The sequence below is a fragment of the Gymnoscopelus microlampas genome (assembly GCF_963454915.1).
Source record: "Gymnoscopelus microlampas genome assembly, chromosome: 11".
Classification (NCBI taxonomy): domain Eukaryota; kingdom Metazoa; phylum Chordata; class Actinopteri; order Myctophiformes; family Myctophidae; genus Gymnoscopelus; species Gymnoscopelus microlampas.
Window position 1 is genome coordinate 31,713,545 of NC_139948.1, and position 18,786 is coordinate 31,732,330.

An 18,786-nucleotide genomic window follows, 5' to 3' on the forward strand; every position below is an offset into this window, starting at 1 on the left:
CACAGACAGGACGGATAGGACACTTATACAGACAGGACGGATAGGACACTTATACAGACAGGACGGATAGGACACATATACAGACAGGACGGATAGGACAGTTATACAGACGGATAGGACACTTGTGTTCTATTTTATGTAAGAATTAGAACATAAGAATTAGAACATTCCCAACACAAGTCTGCTGGCGGAGACTTGTGCTCCGAGGAGCACTTTTTCTAGTTATTATTAAAACTGGAATGTATTTCCCTCTTAAAACAAATGGTAAATGCACTGCATTTATATAGCACCTTTCTCCAAAGCGCTTTAAATATATATTTCACATTCTAACTCCAGAGGAAGCACCAAGGCACCAACCTGCTCATTAGGAGCAGTGAGGGATTCAGAGTCTTGCTCAAGGACACTTCAACACACAAGGCAGGGGGAGTTAGGGATTGAACTGTGAACCTTCCGATTCCAAGACAGTCACTCTACCTCCTGAACCAGTGCCACCCCAAAACAACATCATGTTTAATGGAAACTCGGCAGAAATAAATGACCAAAATTAAGACAAATTTAACTTTATTTTGCAACAGACCGGTTGAGCACAGTAAAATATATCAGTCACACCAGAATGTAAAAACAGATTTGAGAATATGAATGTTTAATGGATTTGGGAAGGTCCATATTAAAGTATTCAGTTCACACATTGTTTCTTCCATATCCCAGTATTTTTCATCCCTCTGTGCAGCTCTTCAATTTATTCAGCAAGGCCCAGCATCAACAATGCTCTCCTTCTCAGTCGTCTCTCTCTCCACCTCTGTGTAACTGTTTTGGAATCCTTGCTTTCTGAACTTCAAGGATGGCCAGTAGTTCTTCCGTCGCTAAAGTAAAAAACAAAAAAGAGAGAGAGAATTGGAGGTAATGGACAGATTCAAGCAATAGCTTTGTTATTATTGACTCAGGTGGAATGAAAACATGCTGCGCTCACCTGGAGGAGGTAAAGAGGCGATGCAGCAGCAGGGTGGGAGTTAATGTAAAGAGCCAAGAGAACCAGAGCCAAGAGCAACACGAGAGCAGCCACTATACCAGCTATGACACCGGTATTAGATGAACCGTCACTCTGCTTGGGAGAATTTGTCTTCAGATCTGTGTGAGACAAAGGTACAACAGACTTCCAGAATATTACACATGACTATGAAAAATATTCATGAAATAATGTTGATATCCCTGAACACCTCAACTCACCATTACCATTCAAGAGGATGTGATGTTTGGTTTCATCTGGAGATGGACAAATAATTCAAATTAAATCATGTAAAGGAGCATACTCTGTACTGCATTTCATAACAATGTTAACAAATGTGTGCTGTAGAATCTATTCTACGTGTATGTATATCATTTGCCAATATTGAAATCTACATCTACAGTCAGTGTAGTAGATGCTTCAAATGTCATCAAATTAAAAGTCTGGATATAATAAACAAAGAAAACAATAGCTTGCAAGGACCAAATAGTTTTAAGAGTCACTATCATTTTAATATAACTGCCTGGTAACACACAACTCAGCTACGGCCTTGACTCACCATCAGTCTCACAGCCATTTTGTAGGGGACTCAAGGGGGTTGTGGCCTTAGCGTCTGGAGTCACAGAGGGACCAAAGGAACTGCCAGAACTTCCCCTGGAGTAATCTTCACATGTGATGTCTTTAATCTGTACACATATAATTATGTCAATAAACTGTCTTAACTAAATTGTGAGAAGCTTACAACAATAAATGAATCATTTCACAATTGATTCTGTTATTTCATAATAATTAAAAATTTCCAACTGTACCTCCTCTGAACAGCCATAATCCAACCATTCCTGCCTGTGCCTGTCCATGCCATCTGAGCATCTGAGCACACAATATAAACTGCATATTCAAATAAAGCTTCTCCCACATACAGTATATGTGTGAGTTGTCCAGACCAACTTGCAAAGTGTAATATACAGTATCTATCTTATACAATATGTATAAAACAGTATGTACTGTTTATGTTAGATATATGTAGATATGGATCTGCAGACTCTGCAGTACTCACCTCTGGAGTACATTACACCAGCTACAGCTGGAGGTCTGGTTCACACACAGCTCACAGGTGTCATATTGCAGACAAGCTATCCCAGGAAGCCAAGGGAACAGAATGAGAGAAACAAGAAAATATAGAGATTAGATTTTTTTTTTGAGAGGTGATTGAGGCCAATATTCATACCCCCCTTTGCTCATCCCCCTGTGGATACAATTTGGAAAGACACCACTTACTTGGCAGAGAAGAGAATTCAAAAGCAGAGTTGTTGGTAATCTTAGTAGCATCTATCTCAACCCGATGGTATTCATAAACTGTCCTTTGTTTGCCATCTATATGAGAGACATCTCATTAGACATTTTGTCAAATTGATTATTTCCTAATATAACAAAAAGAAGAGGGCATGAATTAGCACAAAGATTGCTGACCTGGTGATTCCGGTGAAGGTAAGCGTACCATGAAGGCATCAGACAAACCTGCCTTCACTGGATGCTGAGCTGAACCAATCACCTCCATTGGCAGAGGTATCTGATGATGAGAGGCACAGAAAGAAGTCAAAGAGATTAATTTTGAACGAGGCTATGAGAAAATAAACCACACATGTTTATTCTGAATGATAACAGATGTACATAGTGGAGGTGGGGTGTGACTCACATCTCGGTAGCTGAATGTGATGGTTCCTGTTCTGTGCAGAGCAGCCTGAAAGGTGAAGGCCCCTTCTGCCTCTCTCCCATGGAGTCTGACCTTCTCCCACTGTACCACAAACATATCACCTGTGGGAGGTACCGATCAAAGAAGAGTCAAACAAATAATCATGCAATCAGTGGAACAAGATGCTTTGCAGCAGTACCATGCTAACATCTTACCGTTGTCCAGGTACTGCACAGTGGATTCTTTTGAGTAGCTGGGATCAAAATTTGCCATCAGAGGGGCTATGTACTGTGTGGCTGTTAGCATACGGTGAGTAATGTCCCCCATGAAAATGAATCCTGAAAATGGGCAAATGGGAGGAATGTTTCAAAACTAGCACAAATAGCATTACTTTGATTTAAAAATATATAAATGTAATCACAAAGGAAAAGGTCAATGGTACCTCCCGTTGCTATGGTAATCTGCCTCAGGTAATGTCCATAGAATGGAAAGCCAAATGACAGGGCAACCCTCTGGAGTGGAAGAAGAAAGAGAGACAGACATGCTTTTATTTATACACCTGTCTGTTGCAATGTGCAGAATTAAAAATTCTTATTGTCAACATGTTTCGATTTGTAATGTATTACAAGAGAGAGAGATCCAGTTCATGCTCTATTTGTATTTTCAAATAGTAGTACATTTATTTACTTAACAAATGTCATGTTTTTGACATAAAAGAGGGGACACCCGGATTTGAACCAGGGACCTCTTGATCTGCAGTCAAATGCTCTACCACTGAGCTATATCCCCTACTGGAAAGACAGCCAGAGTACACATCCATGTTCCTTTGCTGAAGGCTTGGCTATGTTAACAACAGTAGCACTTTACCCCGCCTTACTCTATTTGCGTATAAGTGTGTGTGTGTGTGTGTGTGTGTGTGTGTGTGTGTGTGTGTGTGTGTGTGTGTGTGTGTGTGTGTGTGTGTGTGTGTGTGTGTGTGTGTGTGTGTGTGTGTGTGTGTGTGTGTGTGTGTGTGTGTGTGTGTGTGTGTGTGTGTGTGTGTGTGTGTGTGTGTGTGTGTGTGTGTGTCAGGGCTGCCAACACTCCTGGATCCCGCACGAGTCTCCTGGTTTTTGACCACGTCTCCTGACACTCTCCTGGATTGTCATTTCTTCTGGTTTTCTCCTGGATTTGGTATCAAACTCCCAAAATTCACCAGAACACAGGACATGACATCTACTATGTTCAAAAGTTTCGGGGGGAGGACCCCCAGACCCCCCGGTTCGGGGTGTGGTCAGTGCATGCCAGTGCATACAGAGATATTAACTTTTAAGTAATGAGTGGTTATTAAAGATGGGTCTTACATTGCTTCAGTCGTCAAATCAATTTCTGTAAGCCTACTTTTTTTATTGGATGAAATTGTACCCATTATTTATTTTCCAATGCTAAAGCAAGTCTGATAAAAGTATCAAACTCACAAAATTCACCAAAACACAGGAAATTACATCTACTCTGTTAAAACAAATCGGGGGGGAACCAATCTCCTGGATTCAGACAGTCAAATGTTGGCAGCCCTGCTTGCGTGCGTGCGTGCGTGCGTGCGTGCGTGCGTGCGTGCGTGCGTGCGTGCGTGCGTGCGTGCGTGTGTGTGTGTGAATATCACCTACCGCAGCCTGTTTGTGTGTATTGGACAGAATGCCGTGCATCCTAACTTGTCCATGCTGGAGGTCACTCATGTCTACCCAGAGTTCACGTGTGCGTCGGTCCACTGGGCCAAAACTGCGCCATGTGTAATACCTGCCAGAATCCTCCTGGCAGACATCAAATAGAGAAATAGAGAGACAAATTTTAGGCTTAAGTAAGTCTCTATATAAACTAATGTCTTTAAACAGAGTAAAATCCTCAATTAACTCAGTTAAACCAAGTTATATTGAGTACATTTCTTACTTCCAGAAGAGGGCAGTGTTTAACAAAAAAAAGCCCATCCAGTGTGTCAAGAAAAACAAAGTATTCTTATACAGTATCGTAGCACTCTGGTCTGACGGTTACAGTCTGTCTCTGACCATGCCATCACCTCCCTCACCACTGTGTGTGTCATGTTGTCTGGAAGGGTGTCGATGGTCAGTGCTCCTCCCAGGACCTCCCTGCTCATCCTAGCATGGCCTGAAGATGACCTCTGGGCTCTGTGGGCAAGAGCGTTGGCTCTAGAGCCATCCTTATGTTGTGTCCCCAAGCCTTGCCAATTATCTGGAAAATACATTAACACACATTAGGTTAGTATGTTTTGCTCAACACCTTGTGACACACACAGTGTAGTATTATGCGAGAATTATTTATGATTTCTACACTCATAATTTTGAACATAGAAACATAGAAAACAATACACACAACAGACTAATGTGGGAAAATGTAACAACTGGCAGTTTAAATTATTATTCAGTTGATATGTTTTGCCTATTGCGGCTCAGTGTTATTGTAAACAATGTGGTTTTACATTTAATTCATTTTTAAACTAATATTCACACTTTCTGTAAAACAGGCCAACCGAGAAGGAATCCAAGGGTTCAAATATTGAAATGTGAACAATTATGTAAATTTCACATTTATTTCATTCAATCAATGCTACATTTGTGAAATGTACTACTGAAATGTAGAAATTCCTTATGTTTTGGAAAGCTGGATGTGAAGAATAACGATCAACATAAGAGTTTTGTGAAAGTCACAAGTAACGTAATTGGTATTCAGCAGACTGATCTCACTGATTTGTATGTAAGATAAGTCCAATAAAAAGGTCAGAGTAAACACAGTCTGTCCGAGCCCCCACCCTCCACCCCATGGGGAAAACATGAACCACTCCCTTTATGTCTTAAGGTTCAAGTGACCACAGGATACGTCAAACTGACTAATGTTGTCTTTATCCATAAACTTGCTCAACTGTAACAGACAGCCACTCCACCCAATAGCCACACTTCCGTGGGCACTTTCTGTACTGTCCAATGCATATCCACTGTTAAAATGCCTCATACATTTCCGCATATTTCATTCTGCTTTGCTGCAAACCACATTTTCTTTTTAAGGCAATGACGTCTTGAACTTGAAATACATTTTTTGTGTTTATTTCATGACAGCCTTTCTTCGAAGCCCCATATTGATTTTTTGATTGATTGAATTTATTAGTCAGAAATTTAAACACGTAAGCATGTGATACAGTCAGACATTAAGGCTAAAAGGATAACACAACAAAAGTTCTGGGAACCCAGAACACAATAAGACATGTCTTCAACAAATACAAACACTATATGTAAACCTTGTTGTTGGATTTTTATGGTTTATTATGATAAAGTATGCCTATCTAAAGCCATATGAAAACCTTGTTGTTGGTTTGTTTATGGTTTATTATAATAAAGTAGGACTATCTAAAGTGTGTGTGTGTGTGTGTGTGTGTGTGTGTGTGTGTGTGTGTGTGTGTGTGTGTGTGTGTGTGTGTGTGTGTGTGTGTGTGTGTGTGTGTGTGTGTGTGTGCGTGCGTGCGTGGGTGCGTGCGTGCGCGCGTGTGTGTGTGTGTATTTGCCAGTGCTATTTTGTGCTATAGAAATATAAATGCATTAATGTTTTTGTGAAAAGGCATAGCCTTTTTTCATTATTGTATTGGATAATCAAAAACACACACATGCTACTATGACTTTAGGATGAAATATTAATTATTGTGTTGGATAATAAAAAACACAAACACATCCAAATTAAAGCCAGATCATGTAGCAGCACATTCTCACAAAAACTCCTTGTCATCATGTTTGCAGATTAAGTTGTGCTTGATGAATTGATTTCGCAGCCCTTTTAGAAATATTACGGGAGGAGGCGTTGACGTCAAGTCACTAGCAGCGTTGCCATGTCTGCTTATTATAAGCGACTTTGGGTTTGTTTTTTTCTGTAAAGTTGCTTGTGCTTGAGCAACGCGTCACGATGTGACGCGTTGTGAGCTTGTAGATCGGCTATTTTCAAATAGGTTCAAAGGGCTCATGTAGCATAGTCGCTTCTTTTGGGCATGTTAGCATAGACCTGGTTTCTTGTTTTTCTCTCAAAACCTGGCAACGCTGGCCACTAGCCTTTATAAACTCTGGAGCCTCGCCCACTCCCTAACCGGGGTGTTTCTACTAACCCTAAATGCGGTCTGGTTCCTGTACTATTAACGTTTACTGTTTTTGTCTCTCGCTTTTCAGTAAACTACAGGAGCTTTTCGAATGGCTACCGGGTTATTGAAAACAAAAAAGCGTAGAGAATCACTCCGGGGCGGCGGGCGCTCAGTTTTCTCGTTTAGAGACTCCATGAATCATGGCGTGGTCAGCGTGGCTGCCGCGAAGAGTCTGTCTCTGTCACTGGTGTCTTCTACGGGATTGTTGCATTGAGCAGATCAAACTGAGCAGGGTCAACTCTGACTGATCTTCTCTATGATCCAGTCAGAAAGCCCACGCTCAAACATTTCAATTACATGCTCGATTACGAGTTGTGTTAGCTGTTGTCTTGTTTGTGTGTGTTCTGCTATACTTGCCAGCCCTAGATAGTAACGTAATGTTATTCCAGGAAATACTGTAGGTATGTTTCAATGTTGCCATGTCTGCTTATTATAAGCCACTTGAGGCTTGTTTTTCTGCTTGTTTTTAAAGTGTAGTTGCTTATTTGGGCTTGTTTCACAATTTAACAATTTTAACCAGTGGTTCTCAAATATTTTCATTGACCCCTTAATTAATATGTATTTGTCCCTAAACCCCCATCTGAAAGGGACATGTGTTATTAAAAATCTTCCTAACATTCCACATTTCATTTCAAGTTTTTTTTATTTTTTATATTGCAGATATACATGCTCACGACGCGTTGTGAGCTTTTATACCTGCACGTGTGTGTGTTTGCTGCCAGGCTTTATAGTTAAAAACTTGAGGTATAATGATCCAGACTTTGCTGCCCACCTGCCACATGCATTCGTCCAACGCTGTTCAGGGCAGGCATCAAATCGAAAACATTGGTCTAGTAATTGGATGTTTTGCTGTGTCCTTAATTCTAAGGATAAAACATCTGTGTTACAAAACAGATTCCTGGGGTTTGTGAACACTGAAATAGCCTCCTTGTAGTGGTGGAGCTCACAATGGTGCAAGAATCATCATATGCCTACAAACAACGTAAATCCCCCTATACACCAAACCCATGCTGTGATTAAAGTCTTTAGTATTTGTTGGCCAAACGATAGTTGATGTAGATGAGATAAGTTAGCAACAGCAAAAGGATCTAGACTAACACTGTAGAGGTAAGAGTATAGGAGGTAGGCCTAATATACCAAAACAAGCAAATGTTTAAGGATGCAGTACAATAAAATAGAATAATGGACTTGGATGCTAGGCCTATCTGCACTGGGTCTCTGAATGAGTGATTGTTATGTACAGTTGGTGACCGGAAGAGTGGGCATCTGAACATAATGAACACCTTCAATGTTCAATAGGCAATTTTTTCCCCTAAATGTAAACGAAGAATTTGTAAAATGGTCTGAAGTAATGTTAAGTATGACATTAAGTATACATGATTTGAACATGCTTGAACATTTAAGGCCTAATATGTCTTTAATTCCAACAGAACCTGTGGCTTGTCAGTCATTATGGACATAAGCAAGGTCTTTTTTCTGATGGTCCTCTGAAAGGAATTCCTTGTATAAACATGAGTTAAACTAAATTTTTGGAATGATTGCAAGAAAATAGACAATTCTCTACTCTGCATGTTGTCAGAATGGAACTCAAAAGTACTATTTTCCCAAATTAGGACATTTCACATAAAAGCTGATCATATAAATGCTATTCAACACATTTAACTTGTATTTTTGTACTTGTGTATAATTGTTTTACTGCTGGTATACTGTTATAGGTCCACTTAAGCCAGTGGAATGTTGGGTGGTGTAGATTTGATGCCTGCATGGTCCTCCTGGGAGGGGAATGCAGGACATAGCCACATGTGTGCCAAACCCTCAGAGTACAGCCTGTGGGACATTGGGTGGTGAGGACTGTTTTAAACATTCAAGTGCTTTCAGACAATACCAAAATATATCTGCGTCTTCCACAATGATCAAAGCTGTGTACACAGAGTGTCATCAAACCAGTATGATGATCACTCACTGTACATCGTTTGATTTATTTGAACAGTGTTTCAAATCCATGTGTGTCAGTTGGAGCTTGTTAAGTTCTCTGTTATGGACGTGCAGTGGACGTAGACATGTGTTTAGAGATCTAAAAGATAATCTTAAGTGCCTTTTCTCCTGGAATACCATAAAATTCTAGATAAAAATAGACAAATGCAATCCTGAACATGTTTAAGTAGTAGTTTACCCAAAAAATGACTTATTTTCTATCAATTACACACCCCATGAAGCCTTGCATTCATGGAGATTTTTTTGTTTTTGTCGCATTCCTAAGCCTATAATTTGATGACCGGGTCATCGTCAATAGGAGACAGTGTAGGAGACTCTTTTTTGAGTACCGGAGACTCCGCCGGTCATCAAATTATTGGTTTAGGAATGCGACAAAAACAAAAAAATCTCCATGAATTCAAGGCTTCATGGGGTGTGATAGAAAATAAGTCATTTTTTGGGTGAAATACTCCTTTAAGAAAGTAGATGTGTATATGCTCCAAACCTAGTATCACAATAAGGTTTATAATAGCAGGGAGGGGTGCAGAGCGTACATTAAGTTTAACTTTATCTACTCGGGTCACATAGGCTAGTGACACTGAAAACCATGGCACATCACCAAAGAGAGTCAGATTGCCTCAGCTGTTTTGATAGAGGAATATTTAAGCAGCCATCCCCTCTCCACTAAGAGTGGGACATGCAGTGACATGTTTATTTTGAGATGTAAAATGCAGTTCATGGAAGGGATAGAGAGGCCTAACTAGTGTAAATAAAAAAACTGTCAACAATATATAAGAGTAAGACTTAAAATGAAACAGACCGGTACATGTCACAAAAACAAACAAAAAAACTTCAAACACTTGTGATGCTGATTCTGATTATTCTAATTCACCGCTGAGTAGATGGCCTCCACTGAAAATTGTGTAGGCACTGGCAGTAGAATAACAGAAATGTAATAGCTGTTCCCTTGTTGACATTTCTCATGTCATTCACAAACTGTTAAGCGCAGTTAGACACAACACTTTCACACATTCACAGATCAACAGACTGACATGGGAACATTCACACATGTTGTTTCTGTTATACAAGTATTAAGTCTCCTGTAATAAGAAATATCACAGAAAAATTGGACTATTGATATGTACATAGATGAGCCTTGCATGCCTTTGGTCACTGCTAGTTCATTGAAAATATTAGTTTAAACACATTTGTGCATCTCTGTCAAAAGCAAGCTTGTGTGCTGATATGAACCATATCTCAGGTCTCCTACTGTACTCAAATTCAAGCATCTGTTATTTTGCTGACAATCCTTGCCTCTCATATCTTCAGTGTGTATCCCCTTCAGAGCTTCATTTCTGATCATTGTGCAATATTAACATATGCCATCTGCTTTTTTAAACAGGACACAGTCAATTGACTTGCCCTGTTTGAATTGTCTTAAACAAATAAATATGGGTTTGATTTGATGCACAAGACACAAGACATTTTGAAACGTATGTGGGCAAACTGAAACAGATTCTGTTAAGATGTCAAAATATCAATGTGAAATCAACATGAGTCAATCAATTCTAACATGTTTTCCCCTGCTTGCAAACTATAAAAGAAAAACCCAAACTCCTTCAAAAGAGTGCAAAATGAGAAATGACTGAGACCGTTTGTGTTTTGAGTGGTGTACGGCAGCGAACTGGGGTCTACGCCTGGGGGTCCTTGTCTGTTTTGAGGTAATCAAAAATCAGATTTAAACCATGTTCCACTAAATCATAATAACTGATAAATATGCCTTTATTCACATCTTGTCCTCACTGAAAAATACACAATACAGCTTGTGGCTTGTGCCAGAGGTTCTGTTTTTAACCAAGATCTCAGCCTGCATGTTCTCAATGTGATATCAATCCAACACGTCATACAGTATCTGCTATCCTGAAACTGTAACCAAGCTAACTCCCCCGCAGCATCAGCATGAAGTGCAGTGATAAAGTTGATAAATTAGAAACGTGTACTGTACAGTATGTGTGTGCGGCAAAGCCATATGTTTGAATTGTAGCCAGATTTATTGTGAAATGAAGTTATAAATTCCAACACGTGAAAAGAATAACATGAGACTGGATAAGCCAGGTCAGCAATAAAGTATAGGCTACTATGACAGTTTCAGAGTATAAAAGTATAACAAAGAAAGACAACAAGAGCAATATTCATACAGCCTAAGGATGATCGGTAGTTAGAAAAGTAAATTCAATTTAGTCAGACATCTAATAAGAAAAAGATGTTCTCCTAAATATAAACAACAAAAGAGCAGGCTGGCATTGTGAAGAAAAGCTGATTTCTGACCAGTTCCTCGAGGAAGCGGTACCCAGCCATTACATGCTTTTTTCTGTGAGTGGTCAGCACAGTGCGGGGGTGAGAGGCCACACCCTTTCCTCCGGAGAGGCTGCACGACCTGGCACAGCTTCATCATGCCATGCACATTACCATTGACCTATTTAAGGGAACATGTTTACAAATAATTTAACATTGATTGTAGTAATTAAATGGAAATGCACAAAGTATCTACCTTTGTGATGGAAATTAATGGAAGGGTTTATATTTTTTATGGTAAAAATATCAAATTCAATCTACACTGCTTATTTAATATGTCCATCAGCCTTTCCATATACACTGTACTGTCTTTGCATTGTCTTCGTAAATATGAAATCATGATTAAGTGTTAACTTAAGAGATGTTATTTCCATCTTCTTTGGTAACATGTAATATATTATGACGTACGTACTTTGGCCACCAAAGACATCGCTAACATACTATAGTAGCAGTCACCCTGGGTGTATAACATTTGAAAGAAGTGTCAAAATACATAACAGATGAGAAACTTAAAACGGCAAAACATAATGGTGTCTGCCAGAGTGGCACTGCACTAGTGACTCACTAGTGCAGTGGAAATGGAAAGTGGAAATGTCACTCACTAGTAGTGAGTGACATTTCCAAAGACAACAGACAAGGTAAACGCGAGAGAGAATTTTTAAATTTAAAGTGACTGTGATTACCTCACACTTCTGTTATTGTGAAACTTAATCTGCGCAAAGGAGATTATTTCAACTTTTTCTCTGTCCGATAAGACATTTGAGTGTAAGTGCTATGGTCTAGGCCAAGACAATTCCTATAGGAGTGACATTCCTATAGGAACATTATGAAGCACCTTCCCAAAAATAAGTCACTCAGATCTTGGCAAAGGGAATTGCTAAAGTTGTGCACTTCAGTATTCTTACTTGCCACTATATTTTTCCAAAACACTTCATGAGACTGTTTAAAATCCATGAAATTGCACATGACTTTGAGTAAATAAGATCCAGTGCATAGATCGAGAGCGACTGACAAAAACAACTGATGTAAGATCTGATATTGTACAAGTGTCTCAGATTCATTTGCCCTATTCCATCCAATTCAGACTTAGCCCAAAATAATTCTGGATTACATACAAGCTATTTGTTAAGCAAACTTCTCAACAGAACTAGGAGCCAACACTGAGGTCATCAGCCAGTACACAATTCATTTCCACCACAGGTCTCTGTGTTTTTATAATATGGTTTAGATGTTGCAGATGGCTCTCCAAAGGCAGTAGTTCTTTCTTTGCTGGACAACACATAGCAGAGAGTGAGAGAGAAAGACATGCAATATACCCCAGGTCAATAGTCTTGCTTGAACCCACAATGAAACAAGCACAGGTCATGTGCCATAGCGCATAGCCTACTGAGACATGAATTCCCCCTGGCCAGTACTTTGTCATGTTTTGTTTTATGGGTTTTACACACTGCAGCACATTTCCTTCCGTAAACAAAATCCTGTATTACGATGATGAAAAACTAGTTCCTAGTTCCTTAATCATAGACAATACTTTGAGAAAGAAAAAACACTTGGGAAGAGAAGAAAACGTTGAGCAATAATGTAAAAGTGGGACTACTACAACAGGGGTGGGATTGATGGAGGGACAAGACAATGTGAGACAAGAGAGAACTACTGTACATACGCGATGAGCAATCTACTTCCTTAAACCGGGCACTATATTCAGGACACAAACGTGAATAACATTGTGTCAAATATACCTCAGTTCATACAAATGACAAACACTTCACTGCACCATTCATAAACATGCCATATGGCCTTGTTTTTTTCCAAATGACAAAATGTAATTCCATTTACAATGGAATAGAATGTAATGGAATATCAATTCTGTTTGTGTTTACAAGCTGCCTCTATAGATTGTTCTAGGCTCAAGACTAGCAGGGAGGTACGGAGAAAACTAGTTGAAATCTAATTTTAAAACTTAGACAGGCTGTTTGTGGGTTTCTTTTTAGAGTCACTTGCATGTTTGTGGAATACAGTATTTTTATAGTACACTTTATTATAAACTGGGTCACTCTTTTTTGGTGGGGAACAAAACAAAAGGGCCTGCTTACTTGCCGGTCCATAGTGATTCATGCTCATGCCCTGTGGTTTATGATAATTATAGCAGCAATAACATGCACATACAAAAGTCAATAATGTCAATAGGAATATAAATTGTTTGGTCTGTTTCAGAAACTCTTCATTCAGTTTATGTCCATGCACAATTTTTTTTTTCTCAGGGTAAAATGGAAGATGGCCCAGGAGAAAGAAAGAATTTAAAACAGTTCCTACACACGCTCAAGTGCACCGACTTTGTGATCTACTGTAAGGGGTGTAGGGAGAATGGAATGAGGAACAAGTAAAGCTTAGGTTGGGAAGATAAAAGCAATGAGGAGTGACATATTGTTTGTTGGTCCACAAATGCTAAGAATAGCATGTTGTTTAGACAGATGTTCGGTTTGATGTTTACCTGATATCCTAGATAAATTGTTTTCTTTGCACTCTATTTACTTAACTATTTACCCTGTCGTATGTTGACTAAGGTTCATGCTATTTACTTCAATCTTGCACTTTGTAAGTTGCTCTGGATAAGAGCGTCTGCGAAATGCCTAAAATGTAAATTGACATGAGATATGAGAAAGGAAATATGAACTTGATGCCAAGAGTAGGGTTGGGAGTATGAAAAGCTTACCTGTTTGCAGTCGAGCCCAAACTCTTCCCAACTCTGTTTGGGAGAGACAGAAAATCAGCATCACCAAACGGATACACATGTTCAGTTACAGTAGTAAAAAGAAAGAAAGAAAAATAGACAACAAAATAAAACAAAAAATCAAATCCTTGTCTTTTCTCTCTATTCTTTCTGCTCTATACAAAACAGTTCATGCAAGTCCCACTTTCACCCTGCTGTTCACTCCTCTCAGTCCCCAAAAAACTCTCTCCACACACCCTCTTCTCTCTCTCTCTCTCTCTCTCTCTCTCTCTCTCTCTCTCTCTCTCTCTCTCTCTCTCTCTCTCTCTCTCTCTCTCTCTCTCTCTCTCTCTCTCTCTCTCTCTCTCTCTCTCTCTCTCTCTCTCTCTCTCTCTCTCTCTCTCTCTCTCTCTCTGTCTACACCCTCTCTCTCCTCCTCAGTGCTGTTCTTCCGTTGCCATGGTGATTACAAAGGCACAGGGATCAACTGATGAGGCATTGCAGCTGAGAAGAGTGTTTCATCTTCTGACTTCAAAGCATAGTCCTGGCTATCAGAATATTCTTGTTTGTTTAGCTTAGGTAAATCTGAGTTTCTCTCTCTTCTGGATCCTGGTGAAATTCTCTGGAATCAAAATACACCTCTCTCCTCATCCTGAGAGACAGCTCTAGAAACAGAAGCCTCAATTTAGGCTACACGGTGCCTCCCCCTGGCTAGGCACAGAAATAGCCGCAAGGACAGTGAAAAATCTTGGGGCCATCTCACAAGTCACAAGTTGCTTCACTGACTGTCACAAAAACCAACACTCACACACGCGCGCGCGCACACACACACACACACACACACACACACACACACACACACACACACACACACACACACACACACACACACACACACACACACACACACACACACACACACACACACACACACACACACACACACACACACACACACACACACACACACACACGCACAAATTATTGAAGAATGCTACAGACATGTGCAACACACACTGAACATAAATCTTGCTGGCAATAGTTACAACATCTGTGGACGTGATGTTGTAGTCCATAAGTATTTCCGTCAAAACATTAGATCTATTCTAAATACAACTGCCTTTTGAGCATTACGTGAAACAAGGTAGCCTTTTTAGTACAGCTTATTTCCCCGGGCATTTAAAAAAACATGCTTTTTGGCAAATAAACCGGATAAAAAGCTTTACAAGTGTTGTGGTTTATTCCATTGCCTCTCTTAACCACTGATTTCATCTCTTCTTCCCTAATTTGACAACACACATGAGATTCTTCGTGAGAAAAAGACTTTCAAGCCTTTATTAGATGCACAGCTGTTAATCTTATCAGTACCCTATCCTATAAATATAGCTGACAATGCCCACAGTAGCAGGTAGCAATTTCCAGACATGTTAATGTTAATGCTATTTTAAAGCAAGCAATATGCTTAGACTAGGGATCTTCAACTTATTTTGCCCAATGGATCACACTTATAACTAAACCATTTACAAATAAAGTGTTGAAACAATTTCAAATGTTCTGTATTTATAAAAAATATATATATGTTTTTACGAAATCATCACGTATTTCAATCATAATATTCTGAGAATTAATTTGCCAAGACACCTTATATTTTGAGAATGTTTCTGATTCCAAACTACACAGGTTGTACTACAATTGTTGAATGCCATAATGTCATAGTTGGAACAATTAAGAACTGTAAGGAGATATTCACTCCAGTTACCTCACTATTATATTTCAGCGATGACAATGTAGACATAAATCCTACAAACTCTGGTATATCAACAGATTAAATTAAGATGCTATGGTGTATATTCAACTATGGTTGTGATCCACTCTAAAACTTAAGGTCATTTTGATTATCTCAAATGTATTTCATTCTTAACAAACTATGACAGTGTCTTGACAGACATTGATTTGATTTTGCTTCTAAAAAATTTTAGCCCGCGATTTTTGTAACCCATTTTTTTCACCCCGTGCCAATTTCCTAAGTGATCCTGGGCGCTACACCAGCCCTATACCAGCACTACACCAGTCCCCCACAGCCAGGGAGGCCAGGGCCGAGCTCATGCTTCCTTCAATGCATGAGAGCCAACTGACCTTCTTGTCACCTGACAGGGGGGAGTTTCCCCGGTAGGACGTAGCGCGTGGAAGGAACACGTTATTCCAACCAGTTCCCTTCCCCTCCATCAGGCGCCCCGGCTGTCATGGGGGAGGCGGTATAGCGACCAGGATTACTACATGTTTTTGTGAGGGTATTAACTACCCTAGGAGACACGGGGAGAACATGCAAACTCCACACAGAGTAGGCCCATTGATTTGATTTTGAAATAGAAACAATTTGGGGACCCCTTCTTTACAGAAACAGTGTCCACTGTCTATCCAACCCACCCATTAGCTCTCTCTACAGTGCATCTACCACATTATACACCCTCACAGGCAGGCTGAGGCAGCTCATACCCCGACCTGTCACCCTTCCACTGTGCTTTGCAGCCAACAAGACCAATGTCTGCTCTGTTCTCTGAAAATGGTGCATTAACTCATGGCTGTTTTCATTCAACAAAGCTTTTATTGTACCACTAGCGTGACTGTGGCAATAAACATCACACTTCAGTGTGTGTCATGTTGTGTTTATTGTAGTCCCTCGCACGTCTGCTTTCTTTTTAATCGTCTCAGTAGGATTTGCAGTCTCTACGAGGTGGCGTCAGATCATATTACATGATGTGGACAGGCAGATAGGGAACGATGGCTAATTCAACACAGACGAGTAGCAGTATTATCTATGCAGTCCTCATCTTATCTATACTTTCCTCATCTTTCTATTGTAATTGTTATTGTTTTAACTGTTATCCTCCTATAGTTTATTAAGGTTGAGATACTTAATTATGGTCATTCAGTTTAGTGGATAAAATAATGTTACTTTGTTCCTGAGGTCATTTTAAGAGGTATTTAACAAATCGTACTGAAGTACAGTAGCAAGACATCCTGCTCGTTTTCTATTTCCCGCTTTCACCCTATGCTTATGGGGGTATAGCTCAGTGGTAGAGCATTTAACTACAGATCAAGAGGTCCCTAGTTCGAGTCTGGGTGCCCCCTGCTCCTAAACTGTTTTAGTTTAAGATTGAAAGATCTAGAAAAATAATTTATTGGACTGTAACATGGACCTAGCTCAATGGGGCCTACAGTAACTGCAAATTCTGCCAATTTAGTAACCATAAGATTCCTTCATCAAAAGGTATAGCCTATAGACTCACATAGGCCAATGGTACAATGAATACAATGACACTTTTGGTAAATCATATTTCACTGTAAGCCGATTTCACGCATGATATGTACATCTTCACTTAAATTGCCCCAAACAGTTTGGGGCAATTTAAGTTAAATGAATAAAATAAACAAGTTAAATAAATAATAATATAGTTAAAACCTACCCTACCTTACATTATTAATTAATGATAACATGAAACACAGAAAAACAAATGAGAGACCCTCCCTTATTCAAGATGCTACAGTCACTGTCACTACAACACTGGGTCAGCAGAGGACTGATAGCTGGCATGTAGACAGTGCAAAAGTCTCAGCAGTGATGGAAAAAGTACTAAATTATTTTACTTAAGTAAAAGTATCAATACTCTGGAATTCTGGAATTCAGAATTTACTTGAGTAAAAGTAGGAAAAGTAACACGACAAAAAGTACGCTACAAAGTAAAGTAAAAAAGTAATGCTCACAATGTATCTGCTATTTTCAAATGATTGTATACATTTTGAACATGAAATTGAAGATTTCTGCATAATGAGTAGCCTACTTTTACTTTTGGTAATTTGAGTACCTTTTGATGCCATGTTGCTCTGGATAAGAGCGTAAGCTAAATGCCTAAAATGTAAATCGACATGAGATATGAGAAAGTAATAATGAACTTGATGCCAATTAAGAGTAGGGTTGGGAGTATTGAAAAGCTTACCTGTTTGCAGTTGAGCCCAAACTCTCCCCAACTCTGTTTACAATGTAACTAGTGACTAGAGTTGTCCAATCATTTTAATGGAGTAAAAGTACTACATTTGCCTCTGAGATGTAATGGAGTAGAAGTAAAAGTACAGAAAATTGGAAATACTTCAGTAAAGTAAAAATACCTAAACATTTTACTTATAAGTACAGTACTCGAGTAAATGTAGCGTGCTTAGTTACTAAACACCACTGAGTCTCAGTAGGATAGTTCTACAGAGTTCAGTTAAGACATAAAAGTCCACCCCTCACAACGATAATTGGGAGACGATGGTCTTAGATTTTAGGCTAAGAAAACCTAATTTTGTGCGATATTCATGTAGGATTTCTCCAGACATTATAGTGTTGCGAGTATTGTGACTACTATTTTCAAAAGATTTTTGAACTTGAACTTGTAAAATGGGACATTCTGCGCAATGAGCACTTTACTTTTGGTACTTTAAGTATATTTTGATACCTTTGTTCTTTTGCTCAAGTACATTTTGAATATTGGACTAAAGGCCTTTATACTTGTAACAGAGTATATCTACATTGCAGTAATTGATACTGCAGCATCACTGTTTATTATTATGATAACTTTAACAAATAATTTTGGCCTTAGCGAACTTCATCTGCTTCCTCTCGTTTATGGACCTCTGTCTCCCTCAAGTGGTCAAATGACGACAAGCGATGTTGTAATGTTTTCAGTATTGTGTCGTGGCGGTGGACAAAAGCTAACCACATAGCATAAAAGAAAACAAAGCGTCTGTTGGCTATTTAACTGAATGACAGAATTAAATAAGAATGTCAACATAAACAGACCGTTTGGTAATTTGTTTTATGTTGAAATACTCCAATC

General features: G+C 39.3%; 1 protein-coding gene across 2 annotated transcripts; it reads right to left on the reverse strand.

Annotated features, from left to right (window-relative positions):
- Positions 1-582: 582 nt before the first annotated feature.
- LOC311055868 (plexin domain-containing protein 1-like) lies at positions 583-14,124 on the reverse strand. 2 transcript variants are annotated; one of them, XM_084072138.1, is made up of 14 exons: positions 13,913-14,124; positions 4,762-4,925; positions 4,346-4,489; positions 3,142-3,211; positions 2,915-3,037; positions 2,703-2,821; positions 2,477-2,576; positions 2,285-2,380; positions 2,064-2,139; positions 1,816-1,876; positions 1,566-1,692; positions 1,234-1,263; positions 971-1,128; positions 583-863 (listed from the first exon to the last, which is right to left on the reverse strand). In XM_084072138.1, exons 1-14 carry the CDS (start codon positions 13,989-13,991, stop codon positions 744-746), a joined length of 1,467 nt encoding a protein of 488 aa, XP_083928264.1. In that variant the 5' UTR covers positions 13,992-14,124; the 3' UTR covers positions 583-743. The 2 variants fall into 2 exon arrangements, with proteins under 2 accessions (XP_083928264.1, XP_083928263.1); XM_084072137.1 differs by having other exon boundaries at positions 1,228-1,263.
- Positions 14,125-18,786: the final 4,662 nt, after the last annotated feature.